The 24562-nt window shown below is 44.8% G+C and overlaps 1 protein-coding gene across 3 annotated transcripts; it reads left to right on the forward strand.

The window, feature by feature from the left end:
* Positions 1-412: 412 nt before the first annotated feature.
* On the forward strand, positions 413-23974 carry LOC121569260 (wiskott-Aldrich syndrome protein family member 3-like). Of its 3 annotated transcripts, XM_045221249.1 has the most exons (10): positions 419-505; positions 9836-9991; positions 19001-19135; positions 19384-19537; positions 19708-19825; positions 19917-20098; positions 20431-20673; positions 21245-21546; positions 23606-23753; positions 23936-23974. In XM_045221249.1, coding segments are annotated over exons 2-10 (1416 nt in total). In that variant the 5' UTR covers positions 419-505; positions 9836-9858; the 3' UTR covers positions 23937-23974. The 3 variants fall into 3 exon arrangements, with proteins under 3 accessions (XP_045077183.1, XP_045077184.1, XP_045077182.1); XM_045221248.1 differs by lacking the exon at positions 23936-23974 and having other exon boundaries at positions 413-499; positions 23606-23914; XM_045221247.1 differs by lacking the exon at positions 23936-23974 and having other exon boundaries at positions 23606-23914.
* The last annotated feature ends 588 nt before the right edge of the window (positions 23975-24562 follow it).

Below are 24562 nucleotides of genomic sequence, written 5' to 3' on the forward strand. Positions count from 1 at the left end.
AGTTACTAAAGCTGCTAGAATGGAATCAGTCCAGCTCTATCATTAAACCTGCCACGTGTCAGTTGCTCCCAAAAAACCCTCTAAAAAGATGCCCCTGTTATAAGACCCTTTTAAACTGTAGGCCAAATCCTCCATCCCCCAAAATGTGTTTATTTTAAGCCTTTAACGTTAACACGGCATGGGGACTGGATTGCATAAAATGGTAAGCCCCCTGTAGCCTCCCCTACACACCCTGAGACCCCGCCCTATCCATGCCCGACAGGGAACCTCGATGTCACTCATGCCTTTCAAGGGCTGCGATTTGACAATGGGAACACCCACTGCTTATTAAATCCCCGTTACTGAATGCTGATAGGCAGAGTCTGCCGGCGGATCCCGCCCCCCGCGGTGGATCGTTTGGAGTGTCCAGACGGCCAGGGACACAGATGGCAGCGCGAACAAGAGGAGTATCTAACGGGACATGCTGACAGACTGAAATCTATTACATTTCTGACTGCTGGTGAGGGTTTGTACTATACATTTATAACTCATCATAAGAATGTGAATTTTACTCACCAAACTGTTTATTTTTGCCCCTAATTGAATGTATTTTTTTATATGTAGAATTGCGTTAATCGAAATGGTCGAACCACTGACTGGACGGAGCCGCCGGCCGCCACTAGTGGATACTCAATATATGACAATGATGAAGCACAAGGGCTTTACGAGTTATCTGTGTCCAAGGCCCGATTCTTTAAATAAAATTATAGCTTATTACTGCATACTCCATTTGGTCTTGCTCGGAACCGGTTTATTATTGTTCACTGGAACGGACAAAATGCATTTGATGTAGAAAGTGTTAGAACTAAGTTGGGTTATAATATTGTTGCTATCGGTGCAGGCTGGGAAATAGAATCGGTAAACAGATGTAGGTCAGCCGACCCATCAGTAACGGGAAGAGACAGTGAGGAACTTTGATCGCGCTTGCCATCAGTTTTGTGTCTGCATGTGTAGGCTAGGCTGTGTTGTGTTTGTGCACAGCCTGCAGCCAGCGCACAGGCGGCTGGTTTTGTTGCTCACCCACACTCTCCAGAAAGCAAGATAGATTAACTACAATTGTTCTATTAAAATGTGAAATGGGCTACGTTATTCTGTGAATGTAGGGCAGTGACATGTCAATTATTATAAGGTTCACAGACTATAATTAACATAGCCTATATCTTTATGAATAGAGTAATAGGCATATTGCATGTTGTAGAGACCATGCATGATCAAGCAATGTCAGAGTAGGATTTTTTAGCGTAATTTTTAGGGCAATGTGTAACCTGACGTAATTGATCTTGCAATATTGATGACCCACCACGAGCTCTCGCGCCAAGAGGCTGTACTTGACTCATAAATTGATAATGTTGCCCTGCTCAGGAATTTCGGCATCCATAGTAAAAGCTGTGTGTGGGTGTAGAGGGTCTTTAGGGAGACACATCAACTACATCCTGGTGGCAGTAGTCAGGATGTCTCTAGTGACATTCAAAGGCCCTCAGCTCTCTGAGCTCTGGAGATGGCTAATGTGCTGCTAAGGATCTGAGAGGCTATAGTGGTTTTGTGTGTGAGTGTGCTTGCACAGGTGCGTGGCAGAGAAAAGTAATTTTCCTCTGGCATTGCAAGTTATTAGTTTGTCAGAGTAGCCTACATGCCTGGCGGAGCTATTCCTGTGTGTTTGTATTAGGGCTTTACTCTTTCTTTGACTTCCTGCAGTTTCTCACTCTCTCTCTCTCTCCCCACCTCACTAGTGTTTTTTTCTCTCTCGCTCAAACTGTTTTGCAATGAAAGTCTACAGTAGCCTCAACAGCCCTCTGTAGGGTAGCACTATGGTGTAGCCGGAGGATAGCTAGCTTCCGTCCTCCTCTGGGTACATTGACTTCAATACAAAACCTAGGCGCCTCATGGTTCTCACCCCCTTCCATAGACTTAGTAATTATAAATTTCTGGAGGACCTCCTCCAACTAGGGTTAAATGGCGGGAACCCGGTTACCGAGATTTACCGCCCAAAACCACTCCCTTTTCCCGAGATAAATAACTGCGAGAAACCGGTAAATTATAATAAATTATTAATATCAATAGGGACGTGAAATGGAACTGTTAAATTATATGCAATGTCTAAATATGTCTTCTCTACGGCCTTCTCTCTGCTCGCTGTATGATCAATCATCAATGCTCATGGTGGGGACAGACAGCCCATCTCAGCATGGAGTCCAGTTCACAATGCATGTAGACCTACAGTATCATCTCATCATGGTAACTTTTTCCATGTGACAGGTAGGCCTACATTTGCTACAGCATAGCCTTTGCTACAGTAATATAAGGACCGAATGCGTGTCTAATTTACACATCTCCATCTGGCTTTCGGGGATCACCTTCTTAATTTGTTTTTATTGTAAAGATTTGTTTTATTATTGCAGCTGCAGAGTTTAATGCGTTTGAGCCAATCAGTTGTGTTGTGACAAGGTAGGGGTGGTATACAGAAGATAGCCCTATTTGGTAAAAGACCAAGTCCATATTATGGCAAAAACATCTCAAATAAGCAAGGAGAAATGACAGTCCATCATTACTTTAAGACATGAAGGTCAGTCAATCCGGAAAATGTAAAGAACTTTGAAAGTTTCTTCAAATGCAGTCGCAAAAACCATCAAGCGCTATGATGAAACTGGCTCTCATGAGGACCGCCACAGGAATGGAAGACCCAGAGTTACCTCTGCTGTAGAGGATAAGATCATTAGAGTTACCAGTCTCAGAAATTGCAGCCCAAATAATGCTTCACAGAGTTCAAGTAACAGACACATCTCAACTGTTCAGAGGAGACTGCATGAATCAGGCCTTCATGGTCGAATTGCTGCAAAGAAACCACTACTAAAGAACACCAATACGAAGAAGAGACTTGCTTGGGCCAAGAAACACGAGCAATGGACATTAGACCGGTGGAAATATGTCCTTTGGTCTGATGAGTCCAAATTTGAGATTTTTGGTTCCAACCGCCGTGTCTTTGTGAGACGCAGAGTAGGTGAATGGATGTGTGGTTCCCACCATGAAGCATGAAGGAGGAGGTGTGGGGGTGCTTTGCTGGTGACACTGTCAGTGATTTAATTAGAATTCAAGGCACACTTAACCAGCATGGCTACCACAGCATTCTGCAGCGATACGCCATCCCATCTGGTTTGCGCTTAGTGGGACTATCATTTGTTTTTCAACAGGACAATGACCCAAAACTCACCTCCAGGCTGTGTAAGGGCTATTTGACCAAGAAGGAGAGTGATGGAGTGCTGCATCAGATGACCTGGCCTCCACAATCACCCGACCTCAACACAATTGAGATGGTTTGGCATGAGTTGGACCGCAGAGTGAAGGAAAAGCAGCCAACAAGTGCTCAGCATATGTGGGAACTCCTTCAAGATTGTTGGAAAAGCATTCCCTGTGAAGCTGGTTGAGAGAATGCCAAGAGTGTTCAAAGCTGTCATCAAGGCAAAGGGTGGCTACTTTGAAGAATCTAAAATCTAAAATATATTTTGATTTGTTTGACACTTTTTTGGTTACTACATGATTCCATATGTGTTATTTCATAGTTTTGATGTCTTCACTATTATTCTACAATGTAGAAAATTGTAAAAATAAAGAAGACCCCTTGAATGAGTAGGTGTCCAAACTTTTGACTGGTAGTGTTTACCTCATTACTATTTATACAGTATTCAAGGGTTTTCTTTATCTCTCCTTAAAAAACGCTCCTTAGCTCTTGGAGTCCCATGCAGGAAACGCTAGACTAGAATAGCTTGCTGGACATTTCTTTTTTTTGTTTTTGCATTTCTTATACCAATAGACAATTCAAAGAGGGACGCAAGCTCTTGTTTTCTGAATGTTAAATACAGCAGCCAATATTAACCTGCAACAGATTGGCTAATGAAACGCTCACCCGGAACTCTGATTGCACCAGCAAACTGTCAATCAACGCAGGTCGGGTGAGCTAGCCAACAGATTGCTAATTTGCTGTACAGTTATGGGATCAGGTGCAGCGAAAACGTCAAATTGTAGGAAGAGAGGATTGCCATAGTAAATAAATATGCAGCTCCAAAAATTGTTTGGTGATCAAGAGTATTAACTGTTTACTTTGCAAGCTCACCAGCAATGTGGCAACAATTAGTAGCACAGGCCTACTGGCCTTTGGTATGTAACAATTGCTTTAAATTAATAATTAACTTATGAAGCTTGAATTTGGAATTTGTTGTTAAAATTAATTATTACTGTGGCGAAGACGCACCATAGCGCTGCTCTTCACTTGCGCTCTCCAAACTCCCGCCAGTGGAGAATGCTTTTTTTCTCTTGTTAAAATGTTTGCTGTTGCTTTCACACCTTTAAATACATAGGCCTTATGTGGGAAATCTATATTCCATCTAATACTACAATAACTGCTAGCGTTTCATCATTCCATCCCCTTACCGTTCATTGCAACGCGTAGACATTTCTGTTTCACGTTTGATAGGCCTGAGATACATTTTCATTTAGCCAACCATTTGTTAACCTGATCTGATTGGGCGTGATTTTTATAGTGCACATGCACATGCACATGCACGTTCGCAAGACTCATGAGGTGAAAGTTCTGTTTATTTAATTCAATGTATGGTTTCCTTTGTTCATATTTTCCGGGTTATGTCGGAGTTCCGTGTGTCTGTGTCCAATGTCTCTGTCATTCTGGTTGTGCATAATAGGAGCGGGCGGGCGCGCCTCAGTTCACATAGAAATAGGCTACGTGGCCTGCGCTCCACGCTTTGGAGTCAGAACGTTGAATAAGACAAAATCATTGTTCCATTTATGCATGGTGTTGAAATATAATTAATAATCATTAAGTCTGATTAAGACTAATGTACCAGTGGATGTGGAAATTGCCTTTTACATTGTAGAAACAGTTTATTGGTTGTAATTGCCCATTGGGTAATTGTATGGTCCTGGGGGCCAGGTGCTTATATTATGTAGGCCTAACTGTTTGAGCTCCTGTGTTTGACAGATTTGATTTTTGGTTTCTTGCCCTCTACCAGTGTCCGTTCAGATTAGGTTAAGCCTGATACAGAGTATATTTCTTTTGGGCTATTGCCCGTGTATATTTGGTCAATTTACTATATTTTGTATAACATGGCACTTTCACCATTGGATCACCAAGACCTGTAAATAAATCTACACTCTGAGCATGTCAACCTGCCTTGCATTTCCTAAAAAATGAAGGAGAAACGAGAGAGAGAGAGCTAGCTATATTTTGTAGTATTTTTTTCACTTATTTAGCTAGCTACAGTGAGGGAAAAAAGTGTTTGATCCCCTGCTGATTTTGTACGTTTTCCCACTGACAAAGAAATGATCTGTCTATAATTTTAATGGTAGGTTTATTTGAACAGTGAGAGACAGAATAACAACAAAAAAATCCAGAAAACGTATGTCAAAAATGTTATAAATTGATTTGCATTTTAATGAGGGAAATAACTATTTGACCCCTCTGCAAAACATGACTTAGTACTTGGTGGCAAAACCCTTGTTGGCAATCACAGAGGTCAGACGTTTCTTGTAGTTGGCCACCAGGTTTGCACACATCTCAGGAGGCATTTTGTCCCACTCCTCTTTGCAGATCTTCTCCAAGTCATTAAGGTTTCGAGGCTGACGTTTGGCAACTCGAACCTTCAGCTCCCTCCACAGATTTTCTATGGGATTAAGGTCTGGAGACTGGCTAGGCCACTCCAGGACCTTAATGTGCTTCTTCTTGAGCCACTCCTTTGTTTCCTTGGCCGTGTGTTTTGGGTCATTGTCATGCTGGAATACCCATCCACGACCCATTTTCAATGCCCTGGCTGAGGGAAGGAGGTTCTCACCCAAGATTTGATGGTACATGGCCCCGTCTATCATCCCTTTGATGCGGTGGAGTTGTTCTGTCCCCTTAGCAGTAAAACACCCCCAAAGCATAATGTTTCCACCTCCATGTTTGATGGTGGGGATGGTGTTCTTGGGGTCATAGGCAGCATTCCTCCTCCTCCAAACACGGCGAGTTGAGTTGATGCCAAAGAGCTCCAATTTGGTCTCATCTGCCCACAACACTTTCACCCAGTTCTCCTCTGAATCATTCAGATGTTCATTGGCAAACTTCAGACGGCCCTGTATATATGTGCTTTCTTGAGCAGGGGGACCTTGCGGGCACTGCAGGATTTCAGTCCTTCACGGCGTAGTGTGTTACCAATTGTTTTCTTGGTGACTATGGTCCCAGCTGCCTTGAGATCATTGACAAGATCCTCCCATGTAGTTCTGGGCAGATTCCTCACCGTTCTCATGATCATTGCAACTCCACGAGGTGAGATCTTGCATGGAGCCCCAGGCCGAGGGAGATTGACGGTTCTTTTGTGTTTCTTTCATTTGCGAATAATCGCACCAACTGTTGTCATCTTCTCACCAAGCTGCTTGGCGATGGTCTTGTAGCCCATTCCAGCCTTGTGTAGGTCTACAATCTTGTCCCTGACATCCTTGGAGAGCTCTTTGGTCTTGGCCATGGTGGAGAGTTTGGAATCTGATTAATTGATTGCTTCTGTGGACAGGTGTCTTTTATACAGGTAACAAGCTGAGATTAGGAGCACTCCCTTTAAGAGTGTGCTCCTAATCTCAGCTCGTTACCTGTATAAAAGACACCTGGGAGCCAGAAATCTTTCTGATTGAGAGGAGGTCAAATACTTATTTCCCTCATTAAAATGCAAATCAATTTATAACATTTTTAACATTCGTTTTTCTGGGTTTTTTGTTGTTATTCTGTCTCTCACTGTTCAAATAAACGTACCATTAAAATTATAGACTGATAATTTCTTTGTCAGTGGGCAAACGTACAAAATCAGTAGGGGATCAAATAATTTTTTCCCTCACTGTAGCTTCCAAGTCAAGGCAAGCTTTTGGTTTTATTAATGTATTGCCACCGGGGACCGCCGGTGTAACTGCTAAAGTGCTTGCTGACTGTACACTGTACTGTATGGTTGTATCGGGTTTAGTAACGCGTTAGTTCTATTAACTATGTTGACTTAAACATTAGATAATATGGTGACAACGGTGTAGGCTGTGTGTAACGGTTAGCAGTTATGATATGAAGGTTTGGCTTGGAAAAGTTTTTTCGCCTGGTCACAGACAGCTGATGTGTTGTGCACTGGATTCCACAAGCGGAGGGAAAAGGTGAGAGAGGAGGAATTATGAGCAAAGTGATCATGCTGTTTGTATGTGGCTGCTATGAATGTTACCTGTGTTTGCGTGTGATCATGGGTGTATTCATTCCGCCGATTCTTAAACGTAAGCAAACGGTACAAAATAGGGATAGACATACCTGAATTTGGTCCAATAGAAACTCTCGTTTGCAGCCGTGGGACTAATGATTAAACCCTAGATCAGCTAGGCAAGAGTGTGCAAGGCGGTATTCAATGTGTCACTGTCTGTCACCTTGATTTACAAAAAATTATCTTGACCTGTGCACCTACGTTGTAAACTTTCATTCATAGGCTAGGTTTTAGCAACCTCATGATGGGTATAGGGAAATTCGAGTATCATGTAGTAGCCTAAATCTATCGACGTTACATTGAGCTGGGTGAATGGAATATGAATGACAGTCATCCAATATGCTGTAATAGAAATAAGGCCATGCTCATAAAGAAATGTATCGTCCTCCCTCATCTTAAACGGCACGACCTCAACTGGTGTATTTATTATTATTATTATTATTATTATTATTATTATTGTTTCATTCACACCTGCACTGTTGGAGCTCGGCGCTTAAGAATTTCACTGTATACGTAAACTACATCTGCAAACCTGTGCATGTGACTAAATATAAGAAATCGTAATCTAACTCTCACTCTCTCTCGCTCTCTCCCACTTTCTCTATTCCTCTATTTTTCCATGTCTCTCTTCCTCCTTTTTCTTCCCCCTCTCTCACTCTTTCTCCCCTCTCTTCCTTTCTGAGTGGAGTGCCCTCTTTTCAGGGGGTGTTAAAAGGAGGTCTGGGAGGGGAGTGGAGGGGGAGGCATGCATGGGAGCACTCTGCTGTTGCCGTGTGAACGGAGCTCCATTGTCCTAGGAACCTTTCAGAGTGGCTTCCCTGAGGCCCCTGCTCATCCCCTCCCTCACTCACTCACTCTCTAGACACACAGACACACATTTCCTTTTTCTCGTACACACACACACACACCATATACACACATTATTTACCCCCTCACACACACACACGTTCCCTTCCTCTCTCCCACTTTCCTTTATTTGCCTCCCCTCCCCAACCTCTAATTATCTCCCCATTGTCACACCAGACAAGAACAAAAACAAACTCATGGCATATGTTAACTATATGCAGAACTTCCAAGCAGAGCAAACCAACACATTTCACAGACTAACGTTTTTCTATAATAATGTAGGCCTGGTTCAATACGCAAATCAGGATGCTATCTCTTTAACAGCAGGCCTAATTGGCTGTTTTCACTGAGCTTTGTGGCAGCAGATGATGGTGCAGTAATTCTCCTTTGTTGTCCCTTATTGGTTTGTGGCTGTAAGCAGGGCTTGGCGGGGGGTATTGGACCGAAGCCAGCTGAGGACTCTGCCGTAACCTTGGGGGGAGGTTGCTACTTGGTGGTCAGAAATGACTATTTTCTCTGTCAACACCATCAAAGGGGGTAGCCTTTGGTTAAGATTATTGGGCCAGTAACTGAAAGGTCGCTGGGTCAAATCCCCAAGCCAGCAAGTTGGAAAAATCTGCCGTTCTGCCCTTGAGCAAGGCAGTTAACCCCCAACAATAATTGCACCCGGGCGCCGATGACGTGGACATTGATTAAGGCAGCCCCCCACACCTCTCTGATTCAGAGGGATTGGGTTAAATGCAGAAGACACATTTCGGTGGAATGCATTCAGTTGTGCAACTGACTAGGTATCCCCTTCACAAAACCCCCTATTCATCAATGACACACACAGCTTAGCATACTAGATCTGAAAAAGAGTGGCTGAGGGGTCAGCTTTGCTGTTGGGTGTATTGTTCTTCTGCTCCTCTGGGAGGACAGGACGTAGAGATGTTACACTGTGAGGAACAGGAAGCTGGAGCCGGGCGGAGGCCGTAAAAACAGGAAGCAGGAAGAGGCCCAGATAAGATGGCCGCTCCGATGCTTTCTGAGATCCCTTTTTCATCTGCTGTAGAAGCGGCCCTTAGACACAGATCTAGGATCAGCTTAGCCTCCTCAGATCCTGACTTAAACCATTATAGGGAAGATGTAGACCTTAGATTAGTATCAAGGAAAGAGCAATTTAATCCTTTGTGTCTAGTGAATGTGTCCAATTGCATTGGAGAGTGTGTGTTGGTCTGAACTATCAAGGGAATGTGTCTCAGCGTGCACGGCACAGGAGAGTGAGTTTGTGTTTGAACTGTTGACCGTACATCTGGGGCAGTGGTAAGGCTGGAAAGCATTAGCTGGACTGTAGCTTATTTTCTTAATACCTTAATCTCTCTGACGTTGGCCTGCTACTGTCTACTACTACTGTCTGGACGGGTCTGGACCGGTCTGGAAGGGTCACAGTTGTATGCCCAGTGTTTTTAACCCTGTTTGGAAGAATAGGATTGTGAGTTTGTTAGTGTGTGCTAATATGTCTGGCCAGTGACTAGCTGTGTGTGTATCTGTCTCCGTGCATCGTGGATGTGTTTATACTACTTACCATATTTATTTACAATAGTTATAACTTACAACAAAAGTTGTCTGTAAATACGTTCATTATGTAAGTACAGTGTGTTATATATCATATGTATTGTGTGTCCTGTGGTTCTCTCTAGGTGTGACAGTGTGAGGTGTCACCATGCCTCTGGTGAAGAGGAACATCGACCCACGCCACCTGTGCCAGGGGGCGTTGCCAGAGGGCGTTGGCAGTGAGCTGGAGTGTGTGATGAACAACACCCTCTCCTCCATCATCCGCCAGCTCAGCAGCCTGAGTAACACACACACTCAGAAAACACACAGATACAGAGCACTAACCACACACTACAAACGACTACATACGCTTTATACCAGTGTTTCAACAGTAACATACAGTGGGGAGAACAAGTATTTGATACACTGCCGATTTTGCAGGTTTTCCTACTTACAAAGCATGTAGAGGTCTGTAATTTTTATCATAGGTACACTTCAACTGTGAGAGACGGAATCTAAAACAAAAATCCAGAAAATCACATTGTATGATTTTTAAGTAATTAATTTGCATTTTATTGCATGACAAGTATTTGATACATCAGAAACGCAGAACTTAATATTTGGTACAGAAACCTTTGTTTGCAATTACAGAGGTCATACGTTTCCTGTAAGTCTTGACCAGGTTTGCACACACTGCAGCAGGGATTTTGGCCCACTCCTCCATACAGACCTTCTCCAGATCCTTCAGGTTTCGGGGCTGTCGCTGGGCAATACGGACTTTCAGCTCCCTCCAAAGATTTTCTATTGGGTTCAGGTCTGGAGACTGGCTAGCCCACTCCAGGACCTTGAGATGCTTCTTACGGAGCCACTCCTTAGTTGCCCTGGCTGTGTGTTTCGGGTCGTTGTCATGCTGGAAGACCCAGCCACGACCCATCTTCAATGCTCTTACTGAGGGAAGGAGGTGGTTGGCCAAGATCTCGCGATACATGGCCCAATCCATCCTCCCCTCAATACAGTGCAGTCGTCCTGTCCCCTTTGCAGAAAAGCATCCCCAAAGAATGATGTTTCCACATCCATGCTTCACGTTTGGGATGGTGTTCTTGGGGTTGTACTCATCCTTCTTCTTCCTCCAAACACGGCGAGTGGACTTTAGACCAAAAAGCTCTATTTTTGTCTCATCAGACCACATGACCTTCTCCCATTCCTCCTCTGGATCATCCAGATGGTTATTGGCAAACTTCAGACGGGCCTGGACATGCGCTGGCTTGAGCAGGATTTTAATCCATGACGGCGTAGTGTGTTACTAATGGTTTTCTTTGAGACTGTGGTCCCAGCTCTCTTCAGGTCATTGACCAGGTCCTGCTGTGTAGTTCTGGGCTGATCCCTCACCTTCCTCATGATCATTGATGCCCCACGAGGTGAGATCTTGCATGGAGCCCCAGACCGAGGGTGATTGACCGTCATCTTGAACTTCTTCCATTTTCTAATAATTGCGCCAACAGTTGTTGCCTTCTCACCAAGCTGCTTGCCTATTGTCCTGTAGCCCATCCCAGCCTTGTGCCGGTCTACAATTTTATCCCTGATGTCCTTACACAGCTCTCTGGTCTTGGCCATTGTGGAGAGGTTGGAGTCTGTTTGATTGAGTGTGTGGACATGTGTCTTTTATACAGGTAACCAGTTCAAACAGGTGCAGTTAATACAGGTAATGAGTGGAGAACAGGAGGGCTTCTTAAAGAAAAACGAACAGGTCTGTGAGAGCCGGAATTCTTACTGGTTGGTAGGTGATCAAATACTTATGTCATGCAATAAAATGCAAATTAATTACTTAAAAATCATACAATATGATTTTCTGGATTTTCGTTTTAGTTCTGTCTCTCACAGTTGAAGTGTACCTTTAATTACATGCTTTGTAAGTAGGAAAACCTGCAAAATCGGCAGTGTATCAAATACTTGTTCTCCCCACTGTATGTCATTGTCATTTTCCACACCTATGAATAACATGCTTATGCTGCTCATGTTGTATTGATCCTCACTGTATGAGACATGGTAATTCCCAAGTGAGTTAACCCTATTGGCGCAATGGGTAGGGTGTTTGCCTTGCGACCCAGGTTCGTTTCCCTGCCCCGCTGTTCATTAAATATTATACTATTATATACTCGCATAAAATACTCTCTCATCACCATCTATCTCATAGTCACCATGCTGCTGTGCACACTGCACAGTCCTGTTTGACATTGTGAGAAGACATGATGATATAGTGATGTTTAATCCTGGAGCAGAGATTGATTTGTCAGTGTTCAGTGAAACAGGATCAGAGCTAGAGGTCTCTAGGTCAAGACTCTGTCATCATAGACCCACAGGAGGATGTAATCCTGTTTAGATATTTCCGCAATAATACATTCAGTGTGTGTGTGCTGCGGTATATTCAACAGAGTGACTATGACCTAAGGGGGAATAGCCTGAATACCATGACACGACCCATATAATGTCCTGTCGAATATATTGAGATATTCTTTCCTCGCTTATACCCAGTATCCAACCACCACAGCTCCACCTCTCGCTCTCTCTCGACCCTCGCTTTCTTGCTTTCTCCATCTTGCTCATACTCTGTTTTCCTCCCTCCCCCAAATCTTTCTCTCTTTCTCTCTCTCTCTCTCTCTCTCTCTCTCTCTCTCTCTCTCTCTCTCTCTCTCTCTCTCTCTCTCTCTCTCTCTCTCTCTCTCTCTCTCTTTCTCTCTGTCATTGTGAGAGTTGTTGTGGTGGGAGTGGAACTTTCAGCAGCTGCTGTGTGGGTTAAATATAAATGACTGGAAGCCCTGAGCTAGGGACAGGAGCTGTGTGTGTGTGTGTGTGTGTGTGTGTACACGTATCCGTGTGTGTGTGTTGATGCAGTATGTCCAGTGAGTGTGTGCGTGTGGATGTGGACTGAATGTCAGAACCATGAAGAGAGGTCAGAGTTGATGGACCTCAGCATGCTAGATCTCCCTTCCTTCCTTCCTTCCTTCGTTCCTCTAAATATTTATCCAGAGGTCATCCTGTCAGTATGGTGACAGAAATAGTCTATATTTTGCGTGAGCATGCGCGCACTGTGTGTGAGTGTGTGTGCATTCATGCATTCATGCGTGGGTTTGCGTCTGACACACAAAAGTTTAGAGTTGTTAAAACGTATTGACGCCTGAACTAAACAGACTTGCTCTAGCAAAGATTGATTGCTGTGGATTTTTACTCTAGGTCCTCACATTACGGTGGTCAATTTCTTGGTTCAGTTTGTTACCAGAAGAATGGTAGAAAGAGATTTGATAGTCCCAATCATTAAGTCCATCTCAATTGGTTGCCCCTACCTGTCTGACTCTGGTGTGGTTGCTGTCTTTAGGATTGACTGTGTCTGGTTATTGCTTGGTCCTGTTCAAATCTACATACTATAATAATCTGCATTTATTACATTTGGAAAGCGCTTTTCATTATACAAGAATAATCCCAAAGTACATCAAATAAAATAGAAAAATAGTTTTAAAAAACAACTATATAAACTCAGCAAAAAAAGAAACGTGCTCTAACTGTCAACTGCGTTTATTTTCAGCAAACTTAACATGTGTAAATATTTGTATGAACATAACAAGATTCAACAACTGAGACATAAACTGAACAAGTTCCACAGACATGTGACTAACAGAAATTGAATAATGTGTCCCTGAACAAAAGGGGGGGTCAAAATCAAAAGTAACAGTCAGTATCTGGTGTGGCCACCAGCTGCATTAAGTACTGCAGTGCATCTCCTCCTCATGGACTGCACCAGATTTGGCAGTTCTTGCTGTGAGATGTTACCCCACTCTTCCACCAAGGCACCTGCAAGTTCCCAGACATTTCTGGAGGGAATGGCCCTAGCCCTCACCCTCCGATCCAACAGCTCCCAGACGTGCTCAATGGGATTGAGATCCGGGCTCTTTGCTGGCCATGGCAGAACACTGACATTCCTGTTTTGCAGGAAATCACGCACAGAACGAGCAGTATGGCTGGTGGCATTGTCATGCTCGAGAGTCATGTCAGGATGAGCCTGCAGGAAGGGTACCACATGAGGGAGGAGGATGTCTTCCCTGTAACACACAGCGTTGAGATTGCCTGCAATGACAACAAGCTCAGTCCGATGATGCTGTGACACACCGCCCCAGACCATGACGGACCCTCCACCTCCAAATCGATCCCGCTCCAGAGTACAGGCCTCGGTGTAACGCTCATTCCTTCGACGATAAACGCGAATCCGACCATCACCCCTGGTGAGACAAAACCGCGACTCGTCAGTGAAGAGCGCTTTTTGCCAGTTCTGTCTGGTCCAGCAACGGTGGGTTTGTGCCCATAGGCGACGTTGTTGCCGGTGATGTCTGGTGAGGACCTGCCTTACAACAGGCCTACAAACCCTCAGTCCAGCCTCTCTCAGCCTATTGCGGACAGTCTGTGCACTGATTTAGGGATTGTGCGTTCGTGGTGTAACTCGGGCAGTTGTTGTTGCCATCCTGTACCTGTGTGATATTCGGACGTACCGATCCTGTGCAGGTGTTGTTACACGTGGTCTGCCACTGCGAGGACGATCAGCTGTCCGTCCTGTCTCCCTGTAGCACTGTCTTAGGCGTCTCACAGTACGGACATTGCAATTTATTGCACTGGCCACATCTGCAGTCCTCATGCCTCCTTGCAGCATGCCTAAGATACGTTCACGCAGATGAGCAGGGACCCTGGGCATCTTTCTTTTGGTGTTTTTCAGTCAGTAGAAAGGCCTATTTAGTGTCCTAAGTTTCCATAACTGTGACCTTAATTACCTACCATCTGTAAGCTGTTAGTGTCATAACGACCGTTCCACGGGTGCATGTTCATTAAGCGTTTATGGTACATTGAACAAGCATGGGAAACAGAGTTTAAACCATTACAATGAAGATCTGTGAAGTTATTAGGATTTTTACAAATTATCTTTGAAAGACAGGGTCCTGAAAAAGGGACATTTCTTTTTTTGCTGAGTTTATATATATATATATATATAATACAGTTAAAAAGTTTTAGAACACCTACTCATTCAAGGGTTTTTCTTTATTTTTACTATTTTCTACATTGTAGAATAATAGTGAAGACATCAAAACTATGAAATAACACATATGGAATCATGTGGTAACCAAAAAATTGTTAAACAAATCAAAATATATTTTATGTTTGAGATTCTTCAAATAGCCACCCTTTGCCTTGACGACAGCTTTGCACACTCTTGGCATTCTCTCAACCAGCTTCACCTGGAATGCTTTTCCATCAGTCTTGAAGGAGTTCCCACATATGCTGAGCACTTGTTGGCTACTTTTCCTTCACTCTGTGGTCCGACTCATCCCAAACCATCTCAATTTGGTTGAGGTCGGGGGATTGTGGAGACCAGGTCATCTGATGCAGCACTGCATCACTCTCCTTCTTGGTAAAATAGCCCTTACACAGCCTGGAGGTGTGTTGGGTCATTGTCCTGTTGAAAAACAAATGATAGTCCCACTATGCCCAAACCAGATGGGATGGCGTATCGCTGCAGAATGCTGTGGTAGCCATGCTGGTTAAGTGTGCCTTGAATTCTAAATAAATCACAGACAGTGTCACCAGCAAAGCACCCACACACCATAACACCTCCTCCTCCATGCTATACGGTGGGAAATACACATGCGGAGATCATGCGGAAATCTCAAATTTGGACTCCAGACCAAAGGACACATTTCCACCGGTCTAATGTCCATTGCTCGTGTTTCTTGGCCCAAGCAAGTCTCTTCTTCTTATTATTGTCCTTTAGTAGTGGTTTCTTTGCAGCAATTCAACCATGAAGGCCTGATTCACACAGTCCCCTCTGAACAGTTGATGTTGAGATGTGACTGTTACTTGAACTCTGACGCATTTATTTGGACTGCAATTTCTGAGGCTGGTAACTCTAATGAACTTATCCCCTGCAACAGAGGTAACTCTGGGTCTTCCATTCCTGTGGCGGTCCTCATGAGAGCCAGTTTCATCATAGTGCTTGATGGGTATTGCGACTGCACTTGAAGAAACGTTCAAAGTTCTTGACATTTTCCGTATTGACTGACCTTCATGTCTTAAAGTAATGATGGACTGTTGTTTCTCTTTGCTTATTTGAGCTGTTCTTGCCATAATATGGACTTTGTCTTTTACCAAATAGGGCTAGCTTCTGTAACCCCCCCCCACCTTGTCATAACACAGCTGATTGGCTCAAATGCATTAAGAAGGAAATAAATTCCACAAATTAACTTTTAGCAAGGCACACCTGTTAATTGAAATGCATTCCAGGTGACTACCTCATGAAGCTGGTTGAGAGAATGCCAAGATTGTGCAAAACTGTCATCAAGGCAAAGGGTGGCTACTTTGAAGAATCTCAAACATAAAATATATTTTGATTTGTTTAACACTTTCTTTTGGTTACTACATGATTCCATATGTGTTATTTCATAGTTTTGATGTCTTCACTATTATTCTACAATGTAGAAAATAGTAAAAATAAAGAAAAACCCTTGAATGAGTTGGTGTGTCCAAACTTTTGACTGGTAGTGTGTGTGTGTGTGTGTGTGTGTGTGTGTGTGTGTGTGTGTGTGTGTGTGTATGTATGTCTAACCATATCATGAATGCAACGATCAAAGTCTAGGAGGAAGGGTAGGCCATCCGATAGAGATGAGTCTTAAGGCTTTAAAAGCCCCAACAGTCTGAACAGCCCTTAGATTATCTGGAAGGGAGTTCCATAGGCGTGGTGCATGGGAGGACAAGGCACTGTCCCCCATTGTGCGGAGCCTGGTCCTGGGGGCATGATCCAGTTTGGTGTGGCTTGAACGTAGGGTGGGTTGCCGTTCATAGGGGGAGAGTAGGTCTGACAGGTAGGCGGGTCCGATGCCATTTAGGGCTTTGTAGAAGAGGAGGAGAATTCTATAGTAATTTCTTTGAGGAACAGAAAGCAAATGGAGATCAGCAAGGATGGGGGTGATGTGGGAATACTTTTTTGTTTGTGTCAGATTCTTTGAGGCACTGTTTTGTATGAACTTACTAATTGAATTTGCAGGCAGGCTCCCCAAGTACTGCGTTCTCATAATCAATTCTGGAGAAAATGAATGCATGGATTAGCTTTTCTGCGTCAGATGCAGGGCCGTAGCCAGGATCTGAGTTTTCGTGAAATTTTAAGACAGTTGAAGCTCATTTACTGCATTTCTGTACAGTTTAAACACTTTAAAATGCTATTTGGAGAACAGCAAAAACAAGCAGAATTGACCCCGGCCATTATCACCTTGGCTGCTTTAGGTTCATTCACCTCAGTTCGTCTACAAACACATAGCCTATTAGCTATACAATTAGCCACTACACATTAACTTACATTAACTCCGCACCGGGATTAAAAACGATCATTTAATAAATACAGAGGAATCTGTTAGCGGAAAAAATATTATTTTAACAAAATTTTGTTTTTGCAGTTTTACAGCAAATTTTCTGCAATTCTACACATTTTACATTTACATAATTTAGCAGACGCTCTTATCCAGAGCGACTTACAAATTGGTGCATTCAACTTATGATAGCCAGTGGGACAACCACCCTTTTTATTTTATTTTTTATTTTTTTAATGGTGGGCGGGTAGAAGGATTACTTTATACTATTCCAGGTATTCCTTAAAGAGGTAGGGTTTCAAGTGTCTCCGGAAGGTGGTCAGTGACTCCGCTGTCCTGGCGTCGTGGGGGAGCTTGTTCCACCATTGGGGTGCCAGAGCAGCGAATAGCTTTGACTGGGCTGAGCGGGAACTGTGCTTCCGTAGAGGTAGGGGAGCTAGCAGGCCAGAGGTGGATGAACATAGTGCCCTCGTTTGGGTGTAGGGTCTCATCAGAGCCTGAAGGTAAGGAGGTGCCGTTCCCCTCACAGCTCCGTAGGCAAGCACCATGGTCTTGTAGTAGATGCGAGCCTCAACTGGAAGCCAGTGGAGTGTGCGGAGGAGCGGGGTGACATGAGAGAACTTGGGAAGGTTGAACACCAGACGGGCTGCAGCGTTCTGGATAAGTTGTAGGGGTTTAATGGAACAGGCAGGGAGCCCAGCCAACAGCGAGTTGCAGTAATCCAGACGGGAGATGACAAGTGCCTGGATTAGGACCTGTGCCATTTCTGTGTAAGGTAGGGTCGTACTCTGCGAATGTTGTAGAGCATGAACCTGCAGGATCGGGTCACCGCTTTGATGTTAGCGGAGAACGACAGGGTGTTGTCCAGGGTCACGCCAAGGTTCTTTGCACTCTGGGAGGAGGACACAATGGAGTTGTCAACCGTGATGGCGAGATCATGGAGCGGGCAGTCCTTCCCCGGGAGGAAGAGCAGCTCCGTCTTGCCGAGGTTCAGCTTGAGGTGGTGATCTGACATCCACACTGATATGTCTGCCAGACATGCAGAGATGCGATTCGCCACCTGGTTATCAGAATGGGGATAACCAGACTTATGTCATGTTAATATGATATCTGAGTGAGAGTGGCAATCAATGGGGTCCCCCTGGAGGTCAGGACCCCTGGGCACGTGCCTTACGTGCCCGGTTGGTAATTAGGCCATGATTACTACAAGTTTTGATAGCTAGCTAGACTAACTAGACTCATTTACCAATCTAAAAAATGATCACTGACATGGGCTAATTGAGTGACTGTCACTGTGTTTACAAAACATTAAGAACAATTTCCTAATATTGAGTTGCACCCCCTTTTGCCCTCAGAACAGCCTCAATTCGTTGGGGCATGGACTCTACAAGGAGTCGAAAGCGTTCCACAGGGATGCTGGCCCATGTTGACTCCAATGCTTCCCACAGTTGTGTCAAGTTGGCTGGATGTCCTTTGGGTGGTGGACCATTATTGATACATACGGCAAACTGTTGAGTGTGAAAAACCCAGCAGCGTTACAGTTCTTGACACACTTATACCGGTGCGCCTGGCACCTACTACCATACCCCGTTCAAAGGCACTTAAATCTTTTGTCTTGCCCATTCACCCTAATACACAATCCATGTCTCAATTGTCTCAAGGCTTAAAAATCATCTACACTGATTGAAGTGTATTTAACAAGTGACATCAATAAGGAATCATAGCTTTCACCTGGATTCACCTTGTCAGTCTGTCATGGAAAGAGCATGTTTTGTACACTCAGTGTATATACAGTACTGTCATTATAAAGATAACAGTTGTCTATAGTTTCCTCAAAGTGCAGTGCATGCATAATTTCGTGCACCAGGATGTCATGCTAACCACATGATCCATCTGTCTACCCTTGTACTGCAGGTAAACATGCGGAGGACATCTTTGGGGAGCTGTTCAATGAGGCCAACACGTTCTACCTGAGAGCCAACTCCCTGCAGGACCGCATCGACCGCCTGGCCGTCAAGGTCACCCAGCTGGACTCCACCGTGGAGGAAGGTGAGACGGATTAGAGGTCACAGGAAATAGGAAGTGACATCATTACTCGTTGGCATAGTGATGTGAGGTCCAGTCAGGTGTAAAAGTGCTGAAACTGAGGCTTTATAAATTATTCTCTCACACCCTGTCTGTTTCCCTCTCTTTTCTCCCACATCTCCCCAACCCTCTTTCTCTTTGTCCTTCTCTTTCTGTGTCCTTTCTCTCTCTCCCTCTTTCTCTCTCTGTTTGTCCTCTTTCTCTGTCCTCAGTCTCTCTGCAGGACATCAACATGAAGAAGGCATTTAAGAGCAGTACCGCCCAGGACCAGCAGGTGGTGTCCACGAGGAGCATTCCCATCCCTGTCAAGGAGATGTACAACCTGAGTAACAAACCTCCACCTCTCAACATCCTCTCCAAATATAGGTGGGTTCTCTCCCCCTCCCTTTCTATGACCTGTCCAACTTCTTCTACGCAGGGCAGTCTAAACCCAGAGTCAAATACCTCACCTGATCTTGTTTTGTAGTCTCATAATGGAATGTTGTGGACTTCATTTCCCACAAACCCTGACCCGTGTTTGCCCTTTGACCCTGTAGGGACGATCACAAGGAGGGGCTGAAGTTCTACACTGACCCCTCCTACTTCTTCGACCTGTGGAGAGAGAAGATGCTGCAGGACACGGAGGACAAGAGGAAAGAGAAGAGGAAGAACAAAGTAAAATCCCTATTTTATTTTCTTTCTTTGTATCTCTCCCTCCTTCTCTTTCTCTTCCTCCCTTTCTCCACTAATATGTCTCTCCTCACAGGAGCAGAAGCGTTGTGTGGACGGGACGTTGCAGAGGGAGGTGAAGAAGGTGCGTAAGGCTCGGAACCGTCGTCAGGAGTGGAATATGTTGTCCCTGGATAAGGAGCTGAGGCCCGACCACCGCCACACACACTCCCTCCACCAGGGATTCACCTGCGAGGGATCACTGTCCCCTGAGATGAGGCCAGTCCAAATACACACACAAAGTTACATACATACTGTATGATGAGATGAGGTCAATGAAAAGTTTACATAAAACAAAGATGCATTTATAAGATAACATATCAAATGTAAAAAAGTATGGAATAATTACCTGTCTGTATAATACTTTTCTGTATAGATGATTATTACTCACATGGAAATAAGGGGTTTCCCCCAGTGGAAATAAGGGGTTTCCCCCAGTACTAGGATAATTTAGTCTCTGTCAGCTGACACCTGACAGTCCTCTTCCTCCCCCTGCTGGCCATTCTGTAAAATGTTCTCTTTCCATCTCCCTCCCTTACTCTCTCTCCTAGGGGTCTTGGGCCTGACCACCACCAACGCCACTACCCTAACTCAACCAATCATGCTGGTCACGCCCACACGTACTCCGGCCCACCCCCCAGTCTCCTGGCTGCTCAGCTGGCTGCTCAGGGAAACGTCACTCTGGATCATGTCTACAGGGGAGGGACCCTGGGTCGCTCCCACAATGCGCCACCCTCTCTCCCTCCCATTGAGAACATGAATGGATCCATGTCTCTACCACCTGTGGACTACAGGTCAGCAAGTGCACATAAATAAACACGCTGGCAGACAGATTGATGCATAAATGCACAATCAAATGAACATTTAACATTCATTCACATGTGCACAGGGACATCAAACAAACCCATGTACGCTCTGTTGTTGGGGCTCTGGCCCGGCTCCAGGGTTTGTTGTGTTTAATCTGCTATTGGTTTGGGTTAGAGTTAGGGTTAGCTGATCTGATGATCAACAACAGGCTTTATTCTCTCTGGAACTAAGCGTTTGGCTCTGTAATGTACTGTCATCCCATACAAACCAAGTAGTGCCCTGGTACACTCAAAACCCAAGCGTTGTCCTCTGCCTTCTCTTAACATTGTTCGTCTGTGACCTGTCTAAATCTGGAAATAATTCCATCCTGTTGGTCTTTCTTCTTGAACTTGTCAGAGGATGTTTGTATGGTAGGATTATCATGGCTATATGTGAGATGTTTTTGTGGAGAGGCCAATAAACATATAATACTTTTTATTTCTGAAATGGTTACGATGATGTGATTGATGATTAATATAATGCCTCATGCTCGCCCTCCATATGTCCCTTCTCTCTCAGTGTGATGGGGGGACATGGAAACGGATCTCCTCCACCTGCTCCTCTCATGCCATCTGCACAATCTGCCTTTGCCACGCCCCCCGGAGGCCCACTTCCTCCTCCAGGACTAATGGGATCAGCTGGTGTCTATGCCCCGCCCCCACTGCCACTCGCTGGGTCGCTGGTGGCTCCAACTCCCCCGATGCCTCCGCCCCCCCCTCCAGGCTCCTCCTACTCTACCACTCCCAAGATGTCCTCCGTGCCCCACAACACCCAGCCTGTTAATGATGCTCGTAGTGATTTGCTGGCTGCCATACGCATGGGTAAGAGTGCGTATCTGTATCTAACCCACCTGTCTCTGTGGCAGAGGTATTCAGTGTGTGTGTGTCTGTCTGGCAAGTTTGTTTTGCATTACCTGGTGCCCCAGGGAGGTGGAGATTTCTCTTTAGGACCAATGGAATGGTCTAAAATGGCTGTAGCTATCCAGTTGAAGTGTGTCTGTGTCTGTCTCTTCCTGGCTGTAGGTATCCAGTTGAAGAGTGTCTGTGTCTAACTGTCTCTTCCTGGCTGTAGGTATCCAGTTGAAGTGTGTCTGTGACTAACTGTCTCTTCCAGGCTGTAGGTATCCAGTTGAAGAGTGTCTAACTGTCTCTTCCTGGCTGTAGGTATCCAGTTGAAGAGTGTCTAACTGTCTCTTCCTGGCTGTAGGTATCCAGTTGAAGAGTGTCTGTGTCTAACTGTCTCTTCCTGGCTGTAGGTATCCAGTTGAAGAGTGTCTGTGTCTAACTGTCTCTTCCTGGCTGTAGGTATCCAGTTGAAGAGTGTCTGTGTCTAACTGTCTCTTCCAGGCTGTAGGTATCCAGTTGAAGAGTGTCTAACTGTCTCTTCCTGGCTGTAGGTATCCAGTTGAAGTGTGTCTAACTGTCTCTTCCTGGCTGTAGGTATCCAGTTGAAGTGTGTCTGTGTCTAACTGTCTCTTCCTGGCTGTAGGTATCCAGTTGAAGAGTGTCTAACTGTCTCTTCCTGGCTGTAGGTATCCAGTTGAAGAGTGTCTAACTGTCTCTTCCTGGCTGTAGGTATCCAGTTGAAGTGTGTCTGTGTCTAACTGTCTCTTCCTGGCTGTAGGTATCCAGTTGAAGAGTGTCTAACTGTCTCTTCCTGGCTGTAGGTATCCAGTTGAAGAGTGTCTAACTGTCTCTTCCTGGCTGTAGGTATCCAGTTGAAGAGTGTCTAACTGTCTCTTCCTGGCTGTAGGTATCCAGTTGAAGAGTGTCTAACTGTCTCTTCCTGGCTGTAGGTATCCAGTTGAAGAGTGTCTTAACTGTCTCTTCCTGGCTGTAGGTATCCAGTTGAAGAGTGTCTAACTGTCTCTTCCTGGCTGTAGGTATCCAGTTGAAGAGTGTCTAACTGTCTCTTCCTGGCTGTAGGTATCCAGTTGAAGAGTGTCTAACTGTCTCTTCCTGGCTGTAGGTATCCAGTTGAAGAGTGTCTTAACTGTCTCTTCCTGGCTGTAGGTATCCAGTTGAAGAGTGTCTAACTGTCTCTTCCTGGCTGTAGGTATCCAGTTGAAGTGTGTCTGTGTCTAACTGTCTCTTCCTGGCTGTAGGTATCCAGTTGAAGAGTGTCTAACTGTCTCTTCCTGGCTGTAGGTATCCAGTTGAAGAGTGTCTAACTGTCTCTTCCTGGCTGTAGGTATCCAGTTGAAGAGTGTCTAACTGTCTCTTCCTGGCTGTAGGTATCCAGTTGAAGAGTGTCTAACTGTCTCTTCCTGGCTGTAGGTATCCAGTTGAAGAGTGTCTAACTGTCTCTTCCTGGCTGTAGGTATCCAGTTGAAGAGTGTCTAACTGTCTCTTCCTGGCTGTAGGTATCCAGTTGAAGAGTGTCTAACTGTCTCTTCCTGGCTGTAGGTATCCAGTTGAAGAGTGTCTAACTGTCTCTTCCTGGCTGTAGGTATCCAGTTGAAGAGTGTCTTAACTGTCTCTTCCTGGCTGTAGGTATCCAGTTGAAGAGTGTCTAACTGTCTCTTCCTGGCTGTAGGTATCCAGTTGAAGAGTGTCTAACTGTCTCTTCCTGGCTGTAGGTATCCAGTTGAAGAGTGTCTAACTGTCTCTTCCTGGCTGTAGGTATCCAGTTGAAGAGTGTCTAACTGTCTCTTCCTGGCTGTAGGTATCCAGTTGAAGAGTGTCTAACTGTCTCTTCCTGGCTGTAGGTATCCAGTTGAAGAGTGTCTAACTGTCTCTTCCTGGCTGTAGGTATCCAGTTGAAGAGTGTCTAACTGTCTCTTCCTGGCTGTAGGTATCCAGTTGAAGAGTGTCTAACTGTCTCTTCCTGGCTGTAGGTATCCAGTTGAAGAGTGTCTTAACTGTCTCTTCCTGGCTGTAGGTATCCAGTTGAAGAAGGGTCAGGAGCAGCAGGAGCAGCAGGCTAAGCGGGAGCCTGTAGGGAACGACGTGGCCACCATCCTGTCCAGACGCATCGCCGTCGAATATTCAGACTCCGAGGATGACTCAGAGCTGGAGGAGAACGACTGGTCCGACTAACATACACACACACACATCACTCTCTCACTCACTCACTCAAAAGCTGAAAAGCACATGTGCACGTTCACATCCACAAAAAAACGAAACAACTAAAATGTACACTGAGTATACCAAACATTAAGAACACCTTCCTAATATCCAGTTGCACCCCCCCCCCTCCTTTTGCCCTCAGAACATCCTCAATTCATAGTGGCATGGACTCTACAAGGTGTTGGATGTCCTTTGGGTGGTGGACCATTCTTGATACACACGGGACACAGGAAACTGTTGAGCGTGAAAAACCCAGCAGTGTTGCAGTTCTTGACACAAACCGGTGCGCCTGGCACCTACTACCATACCCCGTTCAAAGGCATTTTTTGTCTTTCCCATTCACCCTCTGAATGGCGCACATACACAATCCATGTCTCAATTGTCTCAAGGCTTAAAAATCCTTCTTTAACCTGCCTTCATCTACACTGATTGAAGTGGATTTAACAAGTGACATCAATAAGGGATCATAGCTTTCACCTGGATTCACCTGGTCCGTCTATGTCATGGAAAGAGCATGTTTTGTACATTGTGTATATACTGTCATTATAAAGAGAACAGTTGTCTATAGTTTCCTCAAAGTGCAGTGCATGCATAGTATGCATAATTTAGTGCATGTTTTGTTTTGTACACTCAGTGTATATATGCCAACAAAACAAAAACACACATATACAGGTGTATTTGTACATTATATAAGCTGGGTGACCCTTGGTCACATGTAGCACTGCTGGGAGATCAGACTCCTGCATCAGCAGGAACACTAGGGGTGTAT

The sequence above is a fragment of the Coregonus clupeaformis genome, chromosome 7 (assembly GCF_020615455.1).
Source record: "Coregonus clupeaformis isolate EN_2021a chromosome 7, ASM2061545v1, whole genome shotgun sequence".
Classification (NCBI taxonomy): domain Eukaryota; kingdom Metazoa; phylum Chordata; class Actinopteri; order Salmoniformes; family Salmonidae; genus Coregonus; species Coregonus clupeaformis.

Excerpts from the sequence above, each read along its gene's own strand:
- LOC121569260 (XM_045221248.1), top strand. The coding sequence starts at position 9,859 with ATGCCTCTGGTGAAGAGGAACATCGACCCACGCCACCTGTGCCAGGGG. Across the intron at positions 19,826-19,916 it reads AAGAGAAGAGGAAGAACAAA|GAGCAGAAGCGTTGTGTGGA; the intron begins GTAAAATCCCTA and ends CTCTCCTCACAG. Across the intron at positions 20,674-21,244 it reads CTACCACCTGTGGACTACAG|TGTGATGGGGGGACATGGAA; the intron begins GTCAGCAAGTGC and ends CTTCTCTCTCAG.